General features: G+C 40.4%; 2 protein-coding genes across 12 annotated transcripts in view; one reads left to right on the plus strand and one right to left on the minus strand.

Moving 5' to 3' along the window:
• Positions 1-2,314: 2,314 nt before the first annotated feature.
• On the plus strand, positions 2,315-5,545 carry prlh2 (prolactin releasing hormone 2). Its single transcript, XM_086020383.1, has 3 exons — positions 2,315-2,898; positions 3,483-3,673; positions 5,172-5,545. The coding sequence occupies exons 2-3, from the start codon at positions 3,505-3,507 to the stop codon at positions 5,375-5,377; spliced, it is 375 nt and encodes a 124-aa protein (XP_085876509.1). The 5' UTR covers positions 2,315-2,898; positions 3,483-3,504; the 3' UTR covers positions 5,378-5,545.
• Positions 5,546-5,583: 38 nt separating this feature from the next.
• The window catches only part of myripb (myosin VIIA and Rab interacting protein b), a 104,585-nt gene continuing 84,849 nt past the window's right edge, over positions 5,584-25,319 (minus strand). For 10 of the 11 annotated variants that reach the window (XM_086020370.1, XM_086020371.1, XM_086020367.1 and 7 more), the window contains 13 exons: positions 19,416-19,502; positions 18,608-18,705; positions 18,161-18,241; positions 17,571-17,732; positions 16,265-16,433; positions 15,297-15,823; positions 14,946-15,080; positions 13,632-14,360; positions 10,649-10,843; positions 10,402-10,563; positions 9,545-9,640; positions 9,396-9,456; positions 5,584-8,419 (listed from right to left, as the gene is read on the minus strand). In XM_086020370.1, the coding sequence (XP_085876496.1) occupies positions 8,376-8,419; positions 9,396-9,456; positions 9,545-9,640; positions 10,402-10,563; positions 10,649-10,843; positions 13,632-14,360; positions 14,946-15,080; positions 15,297-15,823; positions 16,265-16,433; positions 17,571-17,732; positions 18,161-18,241; positions 18,608-18,705; positions 19,416-19,502 (2,546 nt within the window). In that variant the 3' untranslated portion in view covers positions 5,584-8,375. The remainder of the gene's footprint in view (positions 8,420-9,395; positions 9,457-9,544; positions 9,641-10,401; positions 10,564-10,648; positions 10,844-13,631; positions 14,361-14,945; positions 15,081-15,296; positions 15,824-16,264; positions 16,434-17,570; positions 17,733-18,160; positions 18,242-18,607; positions 18,706-19,415; positions 19,503-25,319) is intronic. The other variant, XM_086020374.1, reaches the window with a different exon arrangement.

The following is a 25,319-nucleotide window of genomic DNA, read 5'->3' on the forward strand; positions in this document are numbered from 1 at the left end:
TTTTTGGTGTTTGTTTTTTTCCTCTCTGGTGAAGATTGAAAAATTGGATTACTGGAGCATGGGCAAGGAAGAAATGAAACTAAATACAATTACATAGATGAAAGCAAATAACATTTACCTTTGGTATGTCATGGATTTGACATTTCATGTTTGAGGTTTCTGTGCTTTACGTGCATTGAGAGGAATAATGTGGTAGACTCTCCCTGTGACCTCTCACCCCAATTCTTTGTGACATCACCTTGGCATAGAGATGATTACCAAAGAGAACATGTCATTTACTGTACGTCTCATTTCAAATACAGTACACACTGACGAGGTTAAATGGTGAATCGATGACTTTAGCTTATTGTTAACATCCAACCCACCACAAGGGGGCAGCAAAGTTTGACTTAAGTCAATGCGTGTTATTTTTCATTTGTAGCCAATATGATCAAATCGCTGACACCTACAGAAGTCAGTTATTGCCATCATGTTGCTAGAATTGGCTGCCACCGCTTTTCTTGATTTCTTTGTTTATCAAGATTAATGCAAATTATTCTAAATACATGTTTTTCAGATTCCATGATTCATGTAGGACCACAATTTTTAATTTTAATAGGTGATGCCTTATTCCATAGGGTACTGGATATGTTATAAAGCTTAGTGAATGCTTCGATAAAGTCAAGATAAAGTCCCATTGATCAATTGAAGCATTTTTTTTTTCCCAGGTAAGAGGACGATCCAAACATGGTAAACCAAGCCCACGCATGTTTCGGCCACAATTTATGTGGCGATTAACAAAATATACTGTAGCAGGTACAGGGAATGAGTTAAAGGAGGCAGGTTTGCCCCTGCCAAGTTGTGAATCACTCACCTGAGCTGGTCTTTCTCAATCAATAGCACATTTCTCAATGGCTTGAAGCAGCACAATGGGAGGATGCTCGGTTACCAAGCAAGTCGTGACATTCCAATTCACAATTATGAAAGGATTTATTTGTAGAGTTGGTCGTTTTACAAAAAAAGGGGAGGAAAAATAAAATGACTTGTGATGTAAAAATCTAACAGGGATCCATGATGTGGTCCCATGCTGTGACTTGCTCAGGTCTCATCTGTGGTGCCATTCATGATGTGAAAGACATTCAATCAAACGCTGATGACACAGTTCTGTTTTTCAAGAGGCAACCAGACATGAAGCATCATGGCACAAGGGCAAAGATTCTTCATATTGAACCAGTGTACAGAAATGCTAATGATTTCAAAGTTAAAGTGGAATCAACCCAAACATTTTTTTTTCAAGAATATGTTCTATGCAGGCTCACTAGTTGAAGCAAGGCAATATGATTAATAGGAAATATGAGTTAAGCTGCAAAATCCACCCGTTTTTAGCCATTTCAGGGGGAGGCCATTTTGTCCCTTCTGTCGACTGAAAATGACATCACAGACCCTCAGGGCTCGGATAACGAACAATCACGGCTCACCTGTTTTCTGAAGCTGAGCTATGATTGGTCATAGAGCTGCTCGATTAAGCGATTTTGAACCGAAACCGAATTTTCTGGACAAAACGATGTTAAAAAAAGTTCAAATCGGCACGTTCGATTTTGTTATTTTTGGTGTATCTAAGCCACCATAGTTTCCTCTGCATTTCCGCTTCCTCCCAGAGAAAGGCTAGTCACTAGCTGCTTGTCAAAATGACTTGCTGACAGACTGTTTGGTTTACAGACTTGACTGTCATCCTTCTCTCATGTTGATGATTTTGTTTCGGATGGTATATGCACTTTCTTCTTTCATTATTGGTTTGATTAAGAACAGATCTGAAATCTATTGTGTAAGTAAAATGCTGTTAATCCCAATGGATTGATCTGCGTGTGTTAAGTTAAATTGACTGGCATTTTGAGTTCAAAGAAAGAAAAATTAAGTTTAAATAAAAGACATTCAAAATAGTTCATTTTTCATTATTTTTTTATTTTACAAAGAAATCGTCATCGTAATCGTAAACTCGGGTTTGAGAGAAAATAATCTGGATTTTATTGTTAGCCAAAATCGAACTACCCTAATTGGTCATTTTCTGAGCTCTGAGCGTCAGTGATGTCATTTTCAGTCGACAGAAGTGACAAAATGGCCGCCCCCTGAGCTAGCTAAAAACGGGTGGATTTTGTTGCTTAGCTCATATGCCACAAACACAATATTAATCAGAATGCTGTGTTTCAACTAGTGGGCCTGCATAGAACATATTCTGAAAAAAATATGTTTGGATTGACTTCCACTTTAACTGAGGAAAAGTTACAGACTGATGTAACAGCGGTATTGAGATATATTTTTTTTCAACAAGCACGTCAACGGATAAGATGTTTTAGGCCTTCACATGACACAAAAGGTGTTTTGGTCCAAAAGGCAGATTTATAAATGTTGACTAATATATATATATATATATTTACAAAGGAGCGCTTTGTATCCATTTGACACTCGGATCAGAAAACACAAATTGTGTCTTGCCCCGGGAAAAAGACTGATTGAAGGTCCATGGAAAAAGACGCCCACCACAGCACCACAGTTGTGGATCACAGTCTGACAGAGATGTACTTGAGGTGCTGGATTTCCCCACATTGACAAATTTAAAGTTGTCTTCACGTCATCGACTTGCTGATGGACGCCTTTGCTGCGTGACAGACGGCAGGACGACTCAAAAAGAACATGTCCATTTGCAAAGGGCTTCCAGGAGTGGGAAGGTAAGGGCATGGGGTGGGGGGAACGGGGGAGATGCGTCCTGTGTGTGTGTGTGTGTGTGTGTGGTGCGTGCGTGTTTATTCATCATCCCACAGGCACACGAGAAGAACAAGATATATAAGATGCTGCACACCTGCTTAGCTCGAACAACTACAGACCTCGCCAGCTGACCTCAGCCTCTTACCAAAGTTCAGGGTAAGCTTATTGCGCTTTTAAATTATGTGGTATTTGAAAACATTAAAAAAAAAAAATGTTATAATTATTCTGTTATATACTAGGCTTTATAGAGAGAATTACACATAATTTATATCATATTCTGTATCTAATTTACTGTTTTATTCAATATTGTACATAATTTCCACAGAAGAATTTTACTCATTATCACTTCTTTTTAACAATCGCTAGTTATGATTTAAAGGATGTTATCATGAAAATTTGATCAGAAAAAAAAGGCTATTATTTATCATGGATGCAAAGGTAAAAATATCTCTATAGTATAATTGCAATTTCAATTTGACAACCAATTTTAGTCTGGATTTGTTTGAGTTTTGCCATCACGGCTGTGTTGAAAACCTCAGCTAACATTTTCTCAACCGTCTCATATCTGTCATTTTTCAACAAGTAAGCTGATGTATTATCAAGTTTGGCTCCCTTGAAACATTTCACATTTGAAATTGTGTGCTAACAAATGCATGGTTTAGTCAGTAGACCTTCCCACGTTTGAGCGTGCGAGGTGCGTATAAGGTGACTGACCAGCCCGTCTGCGCGCCGTCTTGCAGTGCCTTCGACTGACTCCTCAGCATGTTGCCCGGGAGAGTGAGCGATGTCCACGCGAGGAGCGGGCTGCCTGCATCTCCGGCTCTTTTCCTCGTGGTCCTGCTCGTCCTGTTCTCCTCCTGCAGCCTCAGCAGCGCGCACAGCACCACAGTGGAGCATGACTTCCACATTGTGCACAATGTTGACAACAGAAGTAAGTCAAAGTTTAATACAGGGGCTTGTATGGAATGTATTTGCTTAATAGCAGTAGTTGGATTTTTTTTTTTTTCGAGACATACGAAAAGTAATTTTAAAAAAGGATTATAATCCACTGAAACAAATTTGAAATAATACTTGAGTGTATTGACCATTGAGTGTATATTCCACACTTAATGGTCAGAACATTAGGTACACTTACACAAATAACCTGCAACAGAGCTTTAAAAAAATCCCTCATTTTTAACGTATTCACCGCCAAAAACGTTTTTATATGTATTTTCACAGCCCAGACTCTATTCAATCCCGGGAATTTATTTATATTTTTTTCAATCTTTTTTTTGTAAACAGTGTAAAAGAGGGTCTGAAAATGTCTGGCAGTAAATGAGCTAATTGACAATGCCAGAGGTGAAGTAAGAATGTTTATTATTTTGTATTTGTTTAATAGCAGTTGTTAGACAATGCAGTTTATTTACCGGTACATATTTTAATGCCATATTAAAAGTAGTTCAATAATAATGTTTGTAATCCTCTGAAACAAACTAAAATATTTGTATATTATACATTTGCTAGTCAAAACATTAGGTACACCTGCACAAAGTGATCCTCCAGCAGAGCTAAATAAATTGCTCATTCTTAATTGACAATGTCAAAGGTGAAGTCAGAATGTTTTTTTTTTTGTGCACTATGACTTTATAGGAAACCATAATTAGAAATAATAATAATCAACATAATCAACATCAACATGGTCAGTTTCGAACCACACTTGAGTACAACCACGCTCATTAACAGATTATTAAATAAACAAACCATAAACAATTATTAGACTTTTTAAACATAAAAATGTAGTTCCTGTATTGGATGACAGTAGACTGTGCAGGGGTTCCTACCCATTTAGTTTCCCACACTACCCATATGTTTTATTAAATATAAATAATGCGGACTATTAGAAGTTCATGTACACTTTTATTTTGAAATGGACTTTCAGTCACTTTTGGAATTTAAAGGGGAAGTCAACCCGAATATATTTTTCAAGAATCTGATATTGTGTTTGTGGAATAAGAGTTAATCTCCCATTTTTAGCCATCTCTGGGGGCAGCCATTTTGTCACTTCTGTCGACTGAGAACAGTTGCTCAGGGCTCAGGTAACCTCACCTGTTTTCTGAAGCTGAGCCATGATCGGCCCTGACCATCTGTGATGTCATTTTCAGTCGACAGAAGTGACAAAATGGCCGCCCCCTGATATGGCTAAAAACGGGTGGATTTTGCTGCTTAACTCATATTCAACAAACGCAATATTAATCAGAATGCTGTGTTTCAACTAGTGGGCCTGTTGAAGCGTGGACCATATTCTTGAAAAAAAAAATGTTTGGGTTGACTTCCTCTGTAACAATGAGTCTAATATGCAGCAATGTGTGACAAAGTCCCTCCTGCAGACTCAGATCTCAAATATATCATCTTAGGGAAAGAAGTGATGCAACCTGTTTGTTGTCCAGGTCCAGAGATCGACCCTTTCTGGTACGTGGGCCGCGGCGTGAGACCCATCGGGCGCTTCGGGAAGCGACAAAGCAGCATTGCGGCAATGGGTGATGTGGGGACGCAGCCTGTTGTCAGGATGCTGGAGCTGCTCTTCAACAGTCTCCGGAACAAGGAGAACCTGGACAAGGTGCTGCGTGGAGAGGATGGGGACTGGTTACCATGACAACATCTCTCCCTTGCATCACCCAACAAACTCTGAGGCTTTGCTTTATACAACACTCATTCTGTGTGCCTCCCCGGTGATCGTTAATTAAAAAAAATCAACCTGAAATGTGTTGTGTACATATGGACATGCAGTTTATATTGATTAATAAATATGAACTTAATTGTGTTTGACTTGTGGATTCAACACACCCCATACAAACAATGTTTCAACTTGCAAATTTAATTTCATTCATAATACATCTTCCTCCAGGTGCACAGTGGCACACGTAGGCGTATTATTTATATATATATATATACTTTTTTGCATGGTAATATTTTCCCCAACATGTCAAATGGACAGCAACAAACGACAGTACATGAAGTGAATGTGGCACTGTGCACGGTAAACGTCAAACTCGTCAGTCAGACTGGATTGAAACAGGAACAAAGTGATGCTTTACCAATTTCATTATCAACGTGGGACGCAGTTCCGTTAATGTCTGTGTGAATTCATGAACGCCATACTACATTGAACGGTGGTTCAACTATGATTAGGGCAATGTACACATATTCTATATTCATATGCATTTTTTCCATACATATACATACTGTATATTAACAAATTCTGAGATGGAATTTTTACAAAAATACAGGACACCAATGATTGGACCCTTGTAGCTGTGCTTCTCATGACATTTGTACATCACAAACATGCTTTTATATACTGTATCAACACTCCAAGAGAGACAAAATGTGCCCCCTACCAAAATAGAAAAAAAAAAATATGAAAAGAAACAGAAAGGGGTGGATCAGACTGATTGCACCTTTTGTTTTTTTAGTTTCTATTAGACAGTCAGGAAATCAACCCTGGATGCCAGTGGATTGCTAATTGATATTATGAGAGGACAAAATAATAAAAATGACAGCAGTATTCTCACATTTAATAAGAATCATGATAGCCAGATCTCCTTTGTAATGTCATCAGAGTTTTAAATGCAGACATACATTGAAAGCACTTGGAGTCATGTCTCACAGGAACCACTCAGGAGAAAATAAAGCTTTATCATTTGCGAGAATGTGCATAAAAAAATGTTCTGTCAGTACAAAAATAAATTGCTTGTAACAAAAATTGTGGTTTCATGACACTGACAAAACCAGATCATTAAAATCTTCTGTGACAAAAGTTTGGACAGGAAAAGATCCGTTGCTCAAACAAAAGGCCACTAAGTTGAAAAGTAAGAGAGAAAATGAGAGCAGAAGAAGAGAATACCGCAATGAATGGGTGGCTCGTTTTACTTTCACTTTAACTCATTCACAGCCAGACATTTTCAAACCCTTTTGAAAAAAATTATAAATAAGCTCCTGGAATTGAAGGGCTGGACTGCGAAAAGACAAATAAACACGTCAATGGCAGTGAATGAGTTAAAGCTGAAACGTCAGACGATTATGGCTTCATCTTGGATTCATTCACATGATAGTATGTGCCTTCACTAATCAATTCTCATTTGAATCATGTCTTTTAGGTCTAGCATTTAATTGATGTTGAATATTTTGGTAAAGGCTTTTTTTTTTCATTTGCATTCGAGAAAAAGGTTACACAAGAAAATGTGATGTTATGCATAAGATATCACATAAACACTTCTTGCTTAGCTCTTAGCACAAAGTGGAAACAAGAAGAAAGTATGTCTGATTTTAAAATACAAAATAAAATAATGGTTCAATAATGCGCTAATCATCAGAGGTGTCATTTTTGTAATTTGATGGCTCCATGCTAAGCTAGCCAGCTGCTGGCTTGAACTGTCATCTAAAGGTCCACAAGAGTGCAGACAAGAACCAAAATGAGAAAAAAAACTTTGCTACTAGTCACATTTTTTTTTTTGCTAGAAAAAGAATGCTTACGCCAGACCCGTGTTAATATTGAGAACTCAGAAAATGCCAACCTCTAACTTGGAAAAGTGTATTAGAACGACAATCAATGCTGGAGTAAATCGGTTCATTCCGAAATGTAATGCCACACAATTATGGCGCCCCTCGAAAATGCAAATAACAGTGCTCCTCCCATATTTGTGAATCGTTACTCCCAAAGTCACCTATTCACAGTTTTTTTTTTTTACCTATCCTGTGTTATTTCAATGAAAAACTCATCTATGACAAATGTACTTCGGTGCCATCTTGTGACGTCTTGGTGCCACTGAACAGTGTTGAAGTGTGAGGAGGAGCTTCATTCATACAGGCCAGTGTCTTATCTAATTCAATAGTAGTATTTTGCTGCCATTTTGTAGCTCATGTGTCTGAGGGGTGATTATTAACCTTTAGTGTGTGTGTGGGGGGGGGGGAAAAATCAACCGATGACTTTCAGCTCAGTCCTTATCGCCTACAAATAGCGAGGAACCCCCCCAAAAATATGCGAAATATATTTATCTGCATTTAAAGGTCACACTTGGGATTGTTGCGGTCATTTCTCAGACTCTAATTCTGTGACGTCCAACTCTGTAAGATCCAACTTGGATATTTCCTAGTTTCCAGCAGTCCAGAATGATCTTAAAACGACAATGATCCTCCTGAATTGGAATTACCATTTGGAAGTTGAATGTGTGTGCAAATGGACAATCATTCATGAAATCTGGAAGGGGATTTAACAGTTGGTACCCTTGTGACATTCTCGCCCAAACCGGGGATTAATGTCTTATAATTATTAGTCTATGAATTCATTCTACATCCTAATCATGGTAGAAATTAAAGTTGTCTATTTGTACGTAGATTGTTTTTGAAAGGTTTTAAGGCAGAGACTGTCCACTCATCTTAGCTGTATGTATCCCGTCAATGGCGTGAAAGGGCTGAGTGCTTTGTGGGCCGTAACAGGACGAGGTGTAGGTTCCTGTTTGGTGTGGAGCTGGATCAAGGCACTGCATGAGTGGGGGGAGGGGGGAGGGCGGGTGGTGGGGGGAGAGTCCCCCTTGTCAATCGGGCTCTGGTGTGTGGCCCTGAGGGACTTGTGCTGCTGCTCCTCATTGACGCTATGGCCCAAAGACTTCCATTGACTGCTCTGGCTCCATCTTATCTGAAATGTGACAATTTTAGTATGCAATAACAGAAAAAAATGAATAAAACTGCAAACATATCAACCAACAAATGGTCATCAAAACAACATCTCGTCTTCTTGCTTGGCAGAGGTGGTTAATTGGAAATCAGTGATGTGACTAAGATGTCTTGGTCACTGCTTGTTTCATTAAAAAAAAAAAAAAAAAAAAAAAAAAAAAAAAATCGAAATCAGAGCAGCATATGAGTTGATGCTGGTTATAAAAAAAAAAAAAAAAAAACGGGGGGAAAAAAAAAAAGCTATTCAATGGTATTAAAAGGAAACTGCGACTTGTTGGTTGATAAAACAGCCTTGGCCTCCTGTTGTGCAAGTTTCCATTTGGCTGCTTTACATCTAATGGAGCTTTTCAGCTAATTAGTTCGCTGGCCAGCAGATGTATTCATTTTTACTTCCATTCAGCAAGCAAGCTTTTGTCTTAGCACAATAAGGGAAATGTGTGATATTAAGCAAAAGTGGATAAAATGCCTCTCCCTGTCACACACACACTGACTGGAGATACGCACACGTACGCCAGCATGCACACACGCATGCACTCTAAGGAAGATTTTTTTTTTTCTTTCAATTATTATATCTTTTTAACTGAGGTAAAGGGTAAATATGTCACAACAAATTTGCAAAAAAATAAAATAAAATAAAAAAAAATAAAATAAAATAAAAAAAAAAAACATTTTGGGGATGACATTTTCTTATTTATTTACTAAAAGATTATTACAATACTGTATGGAAAATGTTAAAAATTACTGGTTCCTTATTCCTTAAATAAGATTAAATCTAAAAAAAAAATGTTGAGCATGTTGTTGAAGTGTTGCTTTTTTTTTTTTTTTTACTATTTTCAAGTTATGCGCATCTGCATGAGGCTAAAAAGAAATCTGGTCAAATAAAACATGCAGCAGCATGTTAAATAATTGATATTAGAATTAAAACCTTTATTTGGTACCTTTTAGTGGAGGAGCTGGCAGCTTCCTCCTCTGATGGCGTGATGAGTCCAGGGTTTGTGGCTACATTGTCAGTAAAACAACAGACGTTATCACAACTCTCCGAGAGGTATATATGAATTTTATCACGCGTGGCTCTTTGGATAGATACCTTTGGAGTTGGCTTGAACTTGGAGAAATGATTGCAAACAGTCACATTTAACCCTGCAGTTTTAAGAGCCGATATCCTGGCCTCAATGTTGGATATCTAAAAGTGGAAACAAAATGGAAGATACTTCATTAAATTGTAAATGACTTTAGGCCTTTGATGGTGCAATTCACACATACTGTTTAAGGATTACTTGTGAATACTCTCCAAAAGAAAAGTCGGGGTTGATTTAGGGATAGTTTGACATTAGAGTGGCGCCCTTGACAGTAATGAATGAATATATTTGACATTGGGAGGTGCTGATTTTCATCCCGACCACTTCAAACTGGGCTGTGAACCTCTCCAGATAAGAGTTTAAGATCGCGCTTTAATGATAGCCAACGGAACCACATCTGCACACAGCCAAGACAGGACACTGAGGCCACCATATTGTGACAAGAAATCATGCCTATAAATGATATGAACAGAATCTGTGACAAATGGCAGCCGCGGCAGTTTTCAATGCTCACAAGAAACACACCTGACTTGATCAAACTCTGATGCCAGTCATACACGGACCGAAAAGGAATTAGACGTTTCCGTCTCTCGTCAGCAAAACGGGAGACCGGCAATGATGGAATCTGAAGTCACGCTGATGGACGAAAATCCACTTCCATCCCAAGCTTAGTCCATCTTTTTAAAAATGTTTTACATTTTTTTAAGTTTCCCGTCTATCGTCTACCGTCAGCAAAGGTCCCCCCCTTCGGCAGTCACGCAGCTGTTTTTTTTTTTATTTGGTGTACTGCTCCCCTAAATGTGGTGAACAAGAAAGACGCCGATGACCACACGCTCTAGTTTCCACTCTCAATCTCTTCCAATACCTGCATCTCAGATTGCTGGACCTGAGCAGCGGCAGTAGCCACTTGGTCTTCCAGGAAAGCCAGTTCTGTGTCTGTGGTCCCACTGCTGATATTGCGTGCACACTGCTCCAAGTCTCCCAGCGCCCCCTCTAGGCCATATACAGCACCAGCAGCCAGGTAAACCTTCAAAATGAGAACCATTGAGGACCGTTAGGACTGGGGAAAATAACCCCCAGCCATTGCGGTAAGACAAAGCATTCCGAGTTACATTCTCCTCCATCTTGGTGAGCCTCTGGTCCAGTTTGCGGGTGTCAGAGCTGCTGGAGATGGTGGCGGTCGCGCTTTGAGGCTCCGAGGGCGTGGAGCCGTCCCCTCCTGCCTCGCTGATCAGCTCCTCGGTGGCGTTCAAAACCTTCAGCACCTCTGTGGTGATGCTGCAGAGCGAGGCCGCCGAGTACTTCTGCTTCATTTGAAAATCACACACAACACCAGCATTTTATTAGCAGCGCTGCCAAGGACAGGGCGTCCACAAAAACACTCCCTGATTTTATGACATTATGAGATCAATACCGGAGTCCACAGATTCCAATTAGCGTCTTACTTAATACACTTCATGGATTCTTCTTCTCGAAGGAATGAACTATTACTGATCAAAGTTACTTGGAGATGCTAATCAATTGGACTAGCTGCTGATGGTGATTGACTACCTCTGACTGCAAGATGATGCACATCTCGCTGTCAGGAAATTTCTCAGTGACATCCTGGCCAACAGATTGATTGGCCGTACTGGTGATGAAGATGACCAGTGTTCTGCAAATGGCCTGAAACGTTAACTGACCCAACTCGTAGTGACTTCTTCCTTTAAAGAGTAAAGTTTATGTTTATGTCTTGTAACACTGCTGTGAGCCTAGACTGTGTGGCCGGAGTGCATTTTTAAGACACAGGAGCAAACACAGGAAAAGGCGACTAAATTGTTGCGCAGTGTGCAGGGGTCTGTAACTAGTTTTCCTGATGTGGGCAAACATTGGCAAGTTGACAATCAAAAATGCCATTTTGTGTCACATGAACTTCCACAACAGGTTTGAAGCAAGATCTGGCCGGCTTGGGCCAAGATAGCCATTGCAGTATTTACAAGATATAAATTATGCTTTACAAGAATAATTAACAATATTTATAATTTCATCTGTACCTGTGGCTAAAAAGTGCAGTGGGGAGAGTCTCTGAGACCAAAGTGAGATCAATCAACAACCTCTCAAATAGCCACAGGTAAAAAAAGGACCACAGTCTGCGGTTCACATTTTCAATATACATAAGTACACTGTGCCCTGCTTAATGGTGTTTAAGCACATCTGTCTGAGTGCTAAATATGTTCAGGAATACAGAGACAAACACTGACCGTGAAAGGGAAGAGAGACAGATCTTTTCTCAATATGAAATGAATCACTGGCTGAAGCTTTAATCAGTAGATGTATTGATCCCTCTCAGCACACATTGATAATGTGACAAAAGGCAGAGCTTGAGCTGCTAAGACGGAGGGAGGATGCAGGCTCACTGGATTAGTTAAGTATGACAGGTTTCCTCCGGTTAGGAAAGGCATTTTTAAAGCCCTAATTAATGTGCGATTAATGTGATTTGCCCCATCTATTAAACGCCCCATCATTTCTGAATTCATAGATTATATCTGGCTAATTATGCATTTCAATAATTCTGTGACCAGTACGCTTATAGGGGAAGTCAGCCCGAACATATTTTTTTTCCCCCCAGAATACGTTCTATGCAGGCCCGCTATTCTAAACACGGCATTCTGATGAATCATAATACCGTGTTTGGACTAGTGGCGGCACAAAGAACATATTCTTTGTCAAGAAATGTTTTGTCTTGTCAACCTAAAAAATTTCAACGCATACTGTGCTGCGATTTTCATTTCCGTTTTTAGGTGACGCAAACTGAAAACAGTGACGGTATTTCCAGCTTGAAAACGCGAATTTTCCTGCATTATGTAGTATGGTATGGACACGTGAGTTGTCAAGTTGTGCTGAAAACGTGGCATGACGCAGGCATGACGTCACTCCCCCAGACTCCCAATGTTGGGTTTAAGTCTCCCAAAATGCCTCACTATTCAAGCATTTTTCAAGGTGTAAATATTAGAGATCCCTTTCTTATATGATCCATAATGTACAGTTTACAGTTAACGATTACATTTGTTGCATGCAAAATACGTGCATGAGTTATCACCGTGGTTGAAAAGTACTCTGTGCTCTTTAAGTCTTGTCAAATGTTACTCACTGCTCTATCCAAGAAACTATTAAGTGCGTTTCGGCGCTGTCCTGTGAAAAAACACACATCTCAATTTTTTCATTTGTCTTATTTTTACATGTATGGTGTTTCCGCGTTACAGACATTGCATTAATGTGAAAATTAAAAAAACGTTTTTCACAGGACAGCGACGATTTGCAATGTTGATGTGAAATACTTTTTGAAACCAATTCAATTCAGCTATTCCGCTCCAAAGTATACATAGGATATGCTATTCAATTCATTTTTGGTATTCAATTCATTTTTGACCAAGATAGTTTTGCTACGTTCTTTGAGATAATGTGCACAACATGGTGCAGAGTAGACTATATAGCTTGTGATGGCTGTGTTATTTGTCTCAGGTACAGATGAGAAGCATTATAACACTCCAGACTACACTCATGGCTCCCCCCTCCCCCCTGTGAACACGTTGCCAATTACAGGTAAGGCTTGAGTCATTGCTGCCTGAGAAGCCAGTGACGTCACAGAGTGAATGATACTCACATAAATAAGAGTGTCATGCAGCAATATTTGGATGTTTTTGTCCATAAAAGTCCATATATGATGGTCAGGCGGTGTGAACAGTCAAAAGTAACGGATTTGTGTTGCGCGCGTGCAAAAACGTCAGAGGTTGTTGGTCAAAATAAAAGTTGCGTTGGCATCTTTTCATCCTGAAATCTCGCCTGCTGCAAGAAAGCGCGGAACATTTGAAGCCTCCGCTCTTGCTGTGTCGCTCCTGACACGCGCGGGCAGAAAAGCAAAGCAGAAGCAGGTCGGGAAAAAGCAGAAGTGGGCAGCAATGGTTGCATCTCATTTGTGATATGGAATGTATGGGAGGGAAAATGGGGAGGAGGCGAAGATATATTTGAAACAGGCAGTAAGACAAACAGATAAGCAGCACATTAAACGAAATCCCTTCTGCCGCCCCCCCCCAAAAAATCCTCTCAATACCTTACCTGGTTGTCGGACAGCACCGCCTCCTGGGAAGATGGCGTAACAGCAGGCGTGCTGTCAGCACTGGAGGCGCTCTTCCATTCTATCATCTCCTTCTCCAACTCTCGCCGATGCTGTCTTTTGCTTTTTCTTCTCTCTCCTCTCTTCTGCTCCTTCTCATCCACCGTCTCCTCCAAACTCCCCGCTCGCTTCTCCGACCTCCTCTCCTTCACTCGGCCCTCTCCACTCAAAGGCGGACTCTTGATCAACCTCTCACTTCTTGTCATCTCTTCACCCTTCACTTGACCGGCTGCTTCACTCGCTTTTTCCCGCAATCTGACACTTGACCTTGGCTTCTCTCTTTCCGTGTCTTTCGGCTTCGCTCTGCCACTTTCTTCCTCCGCCTGCTTGCGAGCGGGCCGCTCCTCCTCCGACGAGGTGCTCTCTCTGCTGTTGGTGCGGCTCCTGATCAGCTTACTGATCCTGGACCGCAGTTCTTTCTCCAGGGGGTCGGCGGCGCCATACACATGTCCGGAGCCGATATGGTGGGGCCCCGGAGCCACAGAGCGTGGTGAAAGAGGGCTGCTCGGCTCCACTGAATTCGGGGCAGCTTTGTCTTGGGACTCGGGTGTGATGGCATCTAATGTGAAGGCATCTGGTGCTGCTGTGCTCATTGGCACTGTGTCAGGTACAAGCTTATCCTCGCTTAAGCCTCTCTTCAGTAGGTCATTGAGAAGAAAACCGCTGCTCTCCTTCAGGGTGGAAGCGTTAACACACAAAATAGAACATTTTAATTCAATATTCACCAATAAATACTATTTGAATGACAACAAACACCAACAAATAAATTCAGGTGCCGCAACAGCTGATACAGGGAGCACAGTGCGATCGTGGTTAAGAGCATCTCCTCAAAGTTCAGAGGTTCTGGGTTTGAACCGCAGCTCCGGCCGGTCTTGTTGTGTGGAGTTAACATGGGTGTTTGGTTAATACACATTTTAAATGATCAAGCAAATAATAGGCCAATTAATCACAATGAAATTGATCAAAATACATTAAAATGAGCACGAGTAATTAATCTAGTTAACAAGCATAGAAATAGAAAAAAAACCCCAGACATTTAGCGCCTCCCAGTGGCATCCCAAGGTTTCACAATTACATTAAAGATTTCATCAACACGCAAGCATTATATGTGAACATCATTTCTCAGTAAAAACATCACATACGTCCGTCCGTCCGAACATCTCGTACCATCTCGCTCTCTGTCCCGACAACGGCACTTCTCAACATTCATGCGCAATCTCAAAGGGAGCCGTAGTTTGAAATTGATCCAACGTTACCTGAATGGACTGCGAATAGTTGTGGCCCCCGGTCCTGCTCTCGTTTGACGAATCCCTCTTGCTTTTGCGGCGCCGCCGTGACCTTCTAACCTGCTCGTTCTGCTTTTCTTCTGCCTCGCTGCTGTCTCCCATCACCTGCAAATGGGGATGGGGTAAGCACGCTTGTTTACTAGTCGGGACAAAGCCTTTTTGTGGTATCTGGTCATTTGACTTCATTCACTCAAGAGAGAAATCTCATTTTCCTTTACAAAGAGTAATTGTCACTATCCGTGTCCGTCAGTCCATGCCCACCTCTGCTTAATATAATTTCTGGTCGTTTTCCCAAAACACAATCTGTGCATTTCTACACACCTTGGGGTTAAAGTTCACATCCAGAGCCCCTGAGAGAAGCGGATATGGAGAGAGGTTTTGGTGAAGGTGTTGGTGGTACATTGGTTGGTGGTAAGGGTGAAGGTGCATGTCTGATGGTCCTTTCTTCCTAAGCAGGTTTTGCGGTGGTTTCCGAGGACACGAAGACCGCGCCGATGATGCCTCGGAGTCGGAATTGAGAGTCTCCGTGTTGGTGTACTGGCCGGAGGAAGGCGAGGTCACGGGCGGATGCTGCGTATAAGTCCACTCGGGGTCATGCTGCGAGTCCGTGTAGTAGGTCTCGTCGGACAGCTTGCGGCGGAACTGTTGCAGCGCTGCGCCCCAGCTGCCTTGGTCGTCCTCCTCCGAGTCAGAACCCATCTCGTCGTAGGCTGAGACGACGCCGGACTCCTTTTCCAAGACGCTGAAAACCAGGCTTTTCCTCTTGGTGAGAAGGCTGGGACGAGACATCTGAGAGCTGTGGAGAGCAATCCAGTTGCCGTCTGGACTTTGGAGGACTGATGATGCACCTGGATAAAAAAAGGCAAAACATGCAGATTATACAGCTATGTCATGAATATGTGATATTTGTTTTACCGTCACTGGATTTTAAATCTCTGAGTATTTTTTTTTCTCTTATAGTCAAAGTCGTGTTCGTGGGTGGGGGGGTGAAGGGATTGTTATATTGTAAAATATGGGCATTATTCTATGTAATGTTGTTGTTGTTTTTTTTCCTCTCTCTCTCTTCGTATTTGCTTACAAAGATACAAGACATTGTTTGTGTCATATAAATAAAAAGGATTGGGGGAAAAAAAAAAGAAGGACCCACAAAAATGCTTCAGGAAAAAAGCAACAGGAACAAAACTTTCCTTTGAGAAGAAATGCATGGTAGACAAACATAATTGTGTTCACGTTTCTCAAATGCGGGAGGTGGGAGGATCAAAGGCATGAACAAGACAAACTGTCATTACTGGAATTGTCCAGCCGGTCGACACTCTTCCAGGTGGGCAGGGACGTGGCCTTGGCCTCTCTCTTCAAAGACGAGTACTCCTGTAGGCTGCCGCCCTTGCCAACAGCCTCGTCCTGAGGAACCTTTTCCGGAGAGTCGTCACTGGTGAGGGAGAAGGCTGAGCGTGAGCGCTGAAAATATACACACACACACACACAGGTAGAAATGCGCATGAAGGACCACACACTTGACTAGAATGGGAAGGTGTAGAAGGCCGTTCTCACCAGTAGGTGGAGCTAAAAGCAAGCCAATAAAGAGCTAATATTGAGCAGGGAGGCTCAATAATAGGAGACGGATGCAATGCCGAGATAACACTGAGCCTCAACCGCAACACAAGGAGCCCAATGCGTATTTGGCATGCGAGTGTGTCTAATTGAGCGCGTTTGAAGGGAAGCTGATAAACAGAGGCTGTCCCGTGGCGGGCTGAGCTGCCGAGGAAGGATCCAAGCGCATCGCACGGGACTTTGATCACGACACAGTAAAACAGCGGGAAACGGAGCAGGGAGGCCCCGACGAGCGCCGCTTTGATGCTTTGCTCGAGCACGGGATAATGACAAATGTCACTGATGACAAAAAGTCCCTGCTGGCAAAGTTGCGTCAACCTAACAAGTGTTTTTGTGCAAGTGATGAAGAGTGTGCTGCATATTTTTAGTCATCTGCCTCCATTGATCATTTTTAGGTTTTCTATTTCGGTGAAACGTGATTTAAAACAAAATACGCAAAGAGAAAATAGCAGGTATTAGACACCTGTAGGTTTATTTTGTGTCTCAAGTAATGTGTCTTACTTTCCAAATATATATTTGATTAGAAATAACTTCAAACAGTCATTATAAATCACATTACAATCACACTAATAGGATCCAATACAAGACCTGCAATAAAAACAAAACAGCCCTGTTTAGAATGTTCACTCGTGCGCTGCTTCTGCAGCAAACACCCCTCCCAAAAAATAAGTGCAGTGTGAAAAGTCCTTTTTTTTCTAAATTTTGTTTTTTGTTTTTGTTTTGTTAGTTTTTTTCTAGTTTTATTTTTTGTTTTTGTTTTCTTAGGTTTATAATTGTGGTAGTGTGTCACAACAAATGATTCATAGGAATCAACTTAGTGCTTCTCCAAAATAACTGTTTTTTGATTCTCATTCCTATCAGTCTCTCACACAGTCATCCACAAGTAAATTAACAAAAAAAAAAAAAGAACAAGAAGTTGGCCCTTTTTTTTTTTTTTTTGGGATCGTTGCTGTATGGCGTGCTTGTGTGGGAGTGCCGACTAACCGAGAGTGTTGAGGATGCTTTGAGGGGGTCCGAAGATCCTTGTGAAGATGTCTGCGGTTGTGAAGGTGAGGCTTGTTCACTGCTCTGAATCAAAGACTGAGGCTGAGGCCAGACAAAGTCATACTCCATCTGCATCTCTGAGCGTTTCCTCCTCTGGATGATCTGGTGAAAATCACAAAGTAACAAAACATGCATTTAAAACGATTGCACGTTTTTACTCCACAAGACTTGAAGGACATCAGTTTTATTCTAAGTGAGAATCCTTGTTAATTCTTTATGGATGATATCACACACAATGACAACAGCATAATGAACTTAAAAGCCAATTTAAAGAACGATGCAAACAATCTTTAAATTGCAATAGTTTTCAAAGTACACAAATATAAACGAATGAGCCTCACCGTTCCGTTATGTTTTGGATGCGCGTGTCATGCAAAGGTCACCGAAAAAGTACATTTTCGATATTAGACTGTATTTACATTCTACACTGTGGATTTACATTTTAATAGACTTTGCCATGCTTGTGTTGCTTCTCCCTATTGGAGCGTGCCGCATTAATACGCATGAGGAAATAGAGCAATTCAAAATACCTTTTGCACAATGGTTGTAGCAAGTTCTTCTATGAGCTCTTCTTTGTGGTCCCGCAGATACCGAGCCTCATTCTGCTTCTCCTACACACGCAGAACTCATTAAGAATGCCAGCACAATTTAATGATAATGAAAAAAAAAATGACAAGACAACAATGCTCAGCTATGTTTGATACGGTCAGAAATGTGTTACCCAAATATGTTTACTATTGTGGTGAATTATTGTTCCCTTCTTAAATTGGGTGTTTTATTGTAAAAGTATGCCTTATGTATGTAGCCTGTGAGTATATTTTAAATGTGAACAGAAAGTGATGGTTAACCAAAAAAAAAATAGATCACTGCAGTTATTTTTATAGTGACAAAAAACACTTTCTGCTGATCACAGCAAGCAAAGAGAGAGAGAGAGAGAGAGAGGGGGGAGGAACAGGAGTCAAGGCCAAAGGTCTCACCAAACTGTCACTGAACTCTTCTGCCTTGGCAATGGCTTCCTCTATGGCTTCCTCAGCAACGCGCAAGGCGACCGTGAGCGTCTCAGCCATACTGTGTCCTGATGTGACACATGAAGGACACTTAGAGAGATCATCAGGGGGTGCCATGGGAAATGATCCATTTTCACTTCATTTGAGCATTTAACGTCACAATTAAATGCTCTAAATGCGAATGTATTTTTGCCACCAATTAAAAAAAAATACTTTAACTTTTTTTTCTAGCACATAATTTCTTTAATATTTTCATTTATTCTTTTTAAAGTTTGACCAATAAAAGCTTGCGCAGTATGGATTTTACCATACGTTGTAATTCATAGCAATGACGATTCAGAAAAACATTCTGTTGCTGAACTGAATCCAACCCTTAATTCATAAATATTGCTAAATATATTACTATTACATTTTATTGTTATGTTATTATTGGTATTATTCTCAAAACCTGATGTGGTCGAGATAAAAAATGAAATAAAATAGATAAAAAATAAACAGCTAGAAAAGTTTACTTGCATCTCTGATTAAAAAAAATAGTAAAAATGTGTTGACCAGTGTAATTATTAAGACAGTTTGTTTGGTGGTTTTCTTCGACATTCTTGTAACGTGAAAAATCGCATCCCCTTTATTGCTTCTTTAGTATTTTGCACCAAGGCATGCATGATTCGACAATTAATGTATGCTAAACATAAAAGCTTGACTCTTCGTGAAAAGGCATGAAAAAGGTTTAAAGAGTGGAAAAAAAAAACAAGGGAAATCAATAAGGCAGTGTCCTCACCTTCACTCTGTTTGTAGAAGACGGAGTCACTGCCACATATGCTGCCATCGTTGTCATTGCCAAAACTCCCCTCGTGGACGCTGCTTTCTGAGGGAAAGCGACGTAGAGGCTGTGAGTCAAACCTCCAATCCGACACCCTGTCACCGTTAATGCCAACACAGCGTTCAAATTTAAGTCTGCCAATACTATAGCCAGGGTCACTAACCCCTTGTACTCTTTGTCACCTGCATGCCTACGGTAATTTCATTTTTTCTTATTTGAACAAAATCCCAATGACAATACAAAGCAGTCACTCATACGATTCATGACAGGTCTCTGAAGGAACTGAGCAGCTATATTTATGTAGAAAATGCAGAAATCTCTGCAATATTCATGTGACCTAAATGCAAATGTTGTGATTACAATTTATTGAAAAATCACATGAATACTCTGACTAATGTTAAACTGCTTCTTACATCGTGTTGAGCCTTTAAGGAGAAAAAAAGGCGAAGAAAAAAAAAAAAAAACATTCCCATCGGGGATCATTACTCCCATATTCTACAGTTCTTTTCATCAATCCAGGTAAATAAATAGGATAAATGGGCACACAGTTTCAGAAGCAAACAATCTAAATCTGTCATGGTGAATTATGTGTTTACTATCATCTCACACTTGAAACCTGAATATAAATTCCAGAGAAAACACAGCAGCCATAATTCAGAGTCCTCCTTCCAAACCCAAAGCCACGCAAGACTCCTCGTTCTTGACTGATCTTCCAGCTGGATCGCGTGTCCTTTCTGTTTGAGAGTCACAATTCTGTTGTGTGGTTTTGGTGTCATTCTGCCTTCATGGAGCCAGACCCACTTATGGCCTCTGCCATAACAAAGTGTCACCCAGCTTCGAAGATGAGCCCAGCTTCAACAACCGCCGCTCTGCTGCAACACCGTGTTACCATTGGCTGAGAGCTCCGTCTTCCCATAAGTGTTCATCTTAGGAAAATATGCAGTCAGTTGACTTAACTGCAATATGAATCTTATGTTTAAGTGCAGCAGCATTATTGTGATTGGAGTCGGTGTCTGACAGCTGTTGTGACCGGCGTGTATATTATGGTGAGAGGATATTGAATATGCGTTGAAAAAACACTTGGACAAAGCTTTATAAATAATTCACGTTGAGTGATTTTGGTATTATATGTCATCTGATTAAAGTAAACAACCAGATGGGATGCCGCATACAAAATTCATATTTGAACATTGCCTCAAGACATTTCTCATGAGGCTGCCAAATATTCTTAGACATTGCAGAAGGGTGTTGATGCGTACATTTTCCTGCTTCTCTTTTCCTTTCCTTTTCCTTCCATTCTCTCCATAACAAGCACATATTAGACCAGCTATGATGCAATGAGAGGCGGGAGGCAAAAATAAAGGCAGATTATCTGCACCATTTCGGACTTGGCGTCAATAGATGTCACATCTACATCCCATGTTTGCCCTTCTCTGACCATTCATCCTCAATACTTTGTATCTATTTGTATCTTTCCATTCAAAAAGTGCAATTAAAAACATATACCATAAGGACAAAAATAAACACAAACATCCTTGTGGGAGCACAACTGTGACCCTCAGTGACCTGTGTTTGGGATGAATTAAGGCTGCTCGATTATGAAAAAAATTGTAATTGTGATTATTTTGATCATAAATCACGTTTATTTTTTGGTACAAAACAAGGACATGTTTAAATGTAAAAAAATATATAAAGACAAATAAAAGGAAGCAAGTCATTTTTGGACCAAACAAAATGTATAAAATGTGTTAAAAATGTTTTAAAAAGGTCCAATTGTATAAATTCAAGCATGATTTCATTGTGTAAACAAACATAGTACATTGGATATAAATGCATAATAGCTTTTTACGATTATGCCAATTTTGTAATAGTAGAGTGTAATACTCGCAAATGTAATTTTGATCAAATGCACAGCCCCTCGGATGAATGAAAATCCAACAGACACACTCCATTTTGTTCCAGCTAACAATTATCAAACAATTACAATTAGATAACATTATATACTGTTGGGTATGTATGTGATTTGGGGATATAACCGATGTGATTAAAACAGAGGGTGACAAAGTAGATGGTACCATCTTCCTGGGATGTGAGGAGACAATGGAAGTCAGTGCACAGTCCTTGTTTAGTGAAGATAGTGGGACATGTCTAACAAATGTGGAAAAGAAAAGTTCAGAGAAGCATTTTTGGAAGAACCACTGTGTACACTGCACTTCTACCACACTGTCACGAAATAGTGGGACTGATCAACCAATAATAATATAACCCTCACAGACTAATTTTCTCCGCCAATGACTTGGGAAAAAGGCAGGCCAAAGTTCCATAGCTAAAACCCAATTCATGCAGCAGCTGAAGCACTATCACATCAAAGCAAAAGGTAAGCAGAGCTGCAGTGCTAGCAGCTCACACAGCAGCCAATTTCACTATGGTCCAGCCAGTGGAGACATGGAAACATGCTTAAATAAGACCATACTAGTCTTGGCGGGGGCATGTGAGTGTGCTGACATTAGCATTTAGCGGCGCACTTTTTGCACCGCCCCCTCACCTTGATCTCTTCCTTCATGTATAGCACAACACGCCAATTGTGCATGCCGTTTTCCAGAGAGATGCATTTAAATGACTGTAAAAAAATTAATTTGCCTTTTAGGAACATTAAAGCATTAGTGTTGTTGTTCTTAAAGATCCACAGTGCAGCAAAGGTACAACTTTACAAGGCTGCAAGTATGAGCGGCTGCTTCAAATCAATAGACACATTTAATTACAATGAAATTAATTAGAATATAATCATATTTTAATCCAACAGTGAGAACGTTTACAGGAGTGCATTATTAAGTATACATGATTTAGTCGACTGAGTCACTCATAACATAACCATCCTGTTATGTTCGTTTCTCAGGAACAACAATAATGATCCTGGGTCAAATTTCACCCATGCAGGGTATTTTTTAACCAAAAGTATCAAAATAAAATTCTACACGTGGCTTTGCAGTTAAAGAGCATTATGAATGATTGAATTCTCATTTTATTTACATTTTACACAACGCCCCAACTTTATTGGGTCATGTTGCTAATGCTGCGCACAGTGTTCATCAATGTGGCTTAATGACACTACTATATTACAAAAGACGTCTGCCCCGTGCCATTGTGGCCCAAAGGTCTTTCCAAATGCTTTGGATATTGAGCATTGTATGCAGAGGGAAAACCAAAACAAAATAAGAAAGTATAGCTTCCTGAAATGCCGCCAGTGTTTAGATCAGCTTTCCTTTCAATTCCAATGGAGCATCTGGCAGTAAATGTCTTATTAACAATGCTGTCACAACAAAGGCTGAACTGACAGGATATCTTCTAACATGACAACAGATGAGGAAAGTAAACAAGCCGGGATGCAGATCTATTGTATTTTCCCCGCTAAGAGTTTGTCTCTTATTCTGCGGAAGCGATGCCCGTGTAATTGCAATCTGTCATAACATCAAACCACATGCAGTAAACCGCAGTTGAAGATTTTACCATTCGTTTTGAATAACCATTCAGCAACTGCTTAAAAACATTAGAAACCTACTAAACACCCTCGCAAACTAAAATTCTTTAAAGTTGTTAAGGGGGAAGTTAACCCCCCCTTAAAAAAGTCTAAACATGGTATTCTGGTTAATAATGCGTTTGTGGAATATGAGTTAAACAGCAAAACTCATGATTTAGATTTTTTTCAAAATGTTCATTTTCAGTCGACAGCTAGTTGCAAAATGGCCGCCCTCTGAGATGGAACAAAAATGGGTGGATTGTATTGCTTAACTCATATTCCACAAACGCAAAATTAATCAGAATGCCATATTTCGACTCGTGGGCCTGCGTAAAACCTATCATAAAGAATATTTTTTTTTTCCCCAAGAATATGCAGGCCCACTAGTTGAAACAGGACATTCTGATTAATATTGCGCTTATGGAATATAGCAAAATCCACCTGTTTTTATCCATCTCAGGAGGTGGCCATTTTGTCACTTCTGTCGACTGAAAATCACAGATGCTCAGGAATCATGTAACGACCAATCACAGCTCGCCCTTTCTGAAGCTGAGCAATGACTGGTCGTGACCTGAGCCCTGAGCAACTGTGATATCATTTTCGGTCGACAGAAGCGACAAAATGGCTGCCCCCTGAGATGGCTAAAAACGGGTGGATTTAGCTGATGAACTCCTATTCCACAAATGCAATATTCATCAGAATTCCTTGTTTCAACTAGTGAGCCATTCTTGAAAAAAAAATTTTTGTGTTGATTTCCACTTCAAGCAGCATTACTACTACTGCTACTACCACTAATAATAATACTCCTTGTAATAATAACACTCCTACCACAACCACGAATAATAGTTCTATTTATATAGTGCCTTTCAACATTGAAAATCCATCCATACCTTTTCTATAATGCTTGACCTAATTAAGATCGCGGATGGAACTTTTGCGAGAGGCAGTGTGCAGCCTGGGTTGTTCACTAGTCAATCAGAGGACACATAAACACTCAGTCACCTTTTGATTGGATAACTCAACTTTGACATACAAGAAGTTGTAGTACCCGGAAAACCACACAAGCATGGTGACATGTATTACGTCTTATGTTATCAGCTACACTTTATAATGTGTATTACTGTGACTGCAACGTTATGAGAGGCGCTCCAACCATTTTGCCACTTTTATGTAATTAAATAAGGTCAGCGAAAAAACAAAAAACAGAAATAATTCAGTGTAATAATTCAGTGTGATGCAGTGCATCTCTACAATGCCCGCGATTATAAGCACACAGCCATTTAATTTTAATTGAATATGTGTGACACTTGTGTATGCCGGGAAAAATAACTAAATTATGAGCAGACCGAGCCAAATGCATTAGAAGCTAAACAACCTGTCATCGTGGTGAAAAGGATTGTGGGAATGAGGCAAATCAACCCATCGCATGACAACAAAAAAACGCTTCTTGAAAAGTTAAGTCTCTGCTTCACTACTGGCTGCGGATCAGTCGAGGAACTAGCAACATGTGCGTAATTCAATCTGACAGTGAATGTCAAGTGAGGAAAATCTGCCGCAGCTGACAAAGGTCAGAGTTTGGGTTCGCCTTCCTCTCATGTTCGTATGTCCAATTATTGTGTCACTTTCACTGCAGACATCCAAGGGACTCTGGTCTTCTATTTAACATTCTGCCCATCACGCACAATACTCTGCGGAACAAAGCTTTCAGATGAAAGAACTTAAACAAGAGAAATGATGACTTCCTCCTGGGTGTCCGAGCATCTCAGGCCCTCTCTAATGATGCGGCCCACCATGGGAAGACAATCATTTCAAGCCCTTCCTTTCACTTCCTACTTGTACACTTGTGACATAATTGAGCGTGGAAGCATGACTTTACTGGCTAGTTGCCTTCTTGTTTTGATCTTTTATTTCCTTCGCACAAACTGACATTGCAACTGACTTCCTGTAAAAAGAGTTCAGGTTTCTTGCCTCGGTTTGGGGCAGTCAATTTTACACTTCAAATGACCCAGTGAATATTGTATTCAAGAGCAGACTGAGGGCACGAAAACTAAGCGCTGCAGCAAAGTGGGGACTTCAGAACAAAATAAAGGAATCTTTTGTTTCTGCCATTTCTAGCTGTCAAGGCTCAAAAGAGACAAATGTGTTAGACCGGTGGCATCAAAATTGTCAAGACCTTTTGAAGCCCATTTTAGACTCAAAAGAGCAGAGTGCGGGGCGCAGTCAACCAAACCATTCAAAACTGCCAAAATTGAAAACATTTTCAATCCGGATGCAAAGGCGCTGTGACAAGCAACGTCGCATCCAATAGGAATGGTATTGGCAGAGTGATTTCAGAGTGCAAGCGA

The sequence above is a fragment of the Filicampus tigris genome, chromosome 21 (assembly GCF_054856515.1).
Source record: "Filicampus tigris isolate MCC_2025a chromosome 21, RoL_Ftig_1.0, whole genome shotgun sequence".
In the NCBI taxonomy this organism is placed as follows: domain Eukaryota; kingdom Metazoa; phylum Chordata; class Actinopteri; order Syngnathiformes; family Syngnathidae; genus Filicampus; species Filicampus tigris.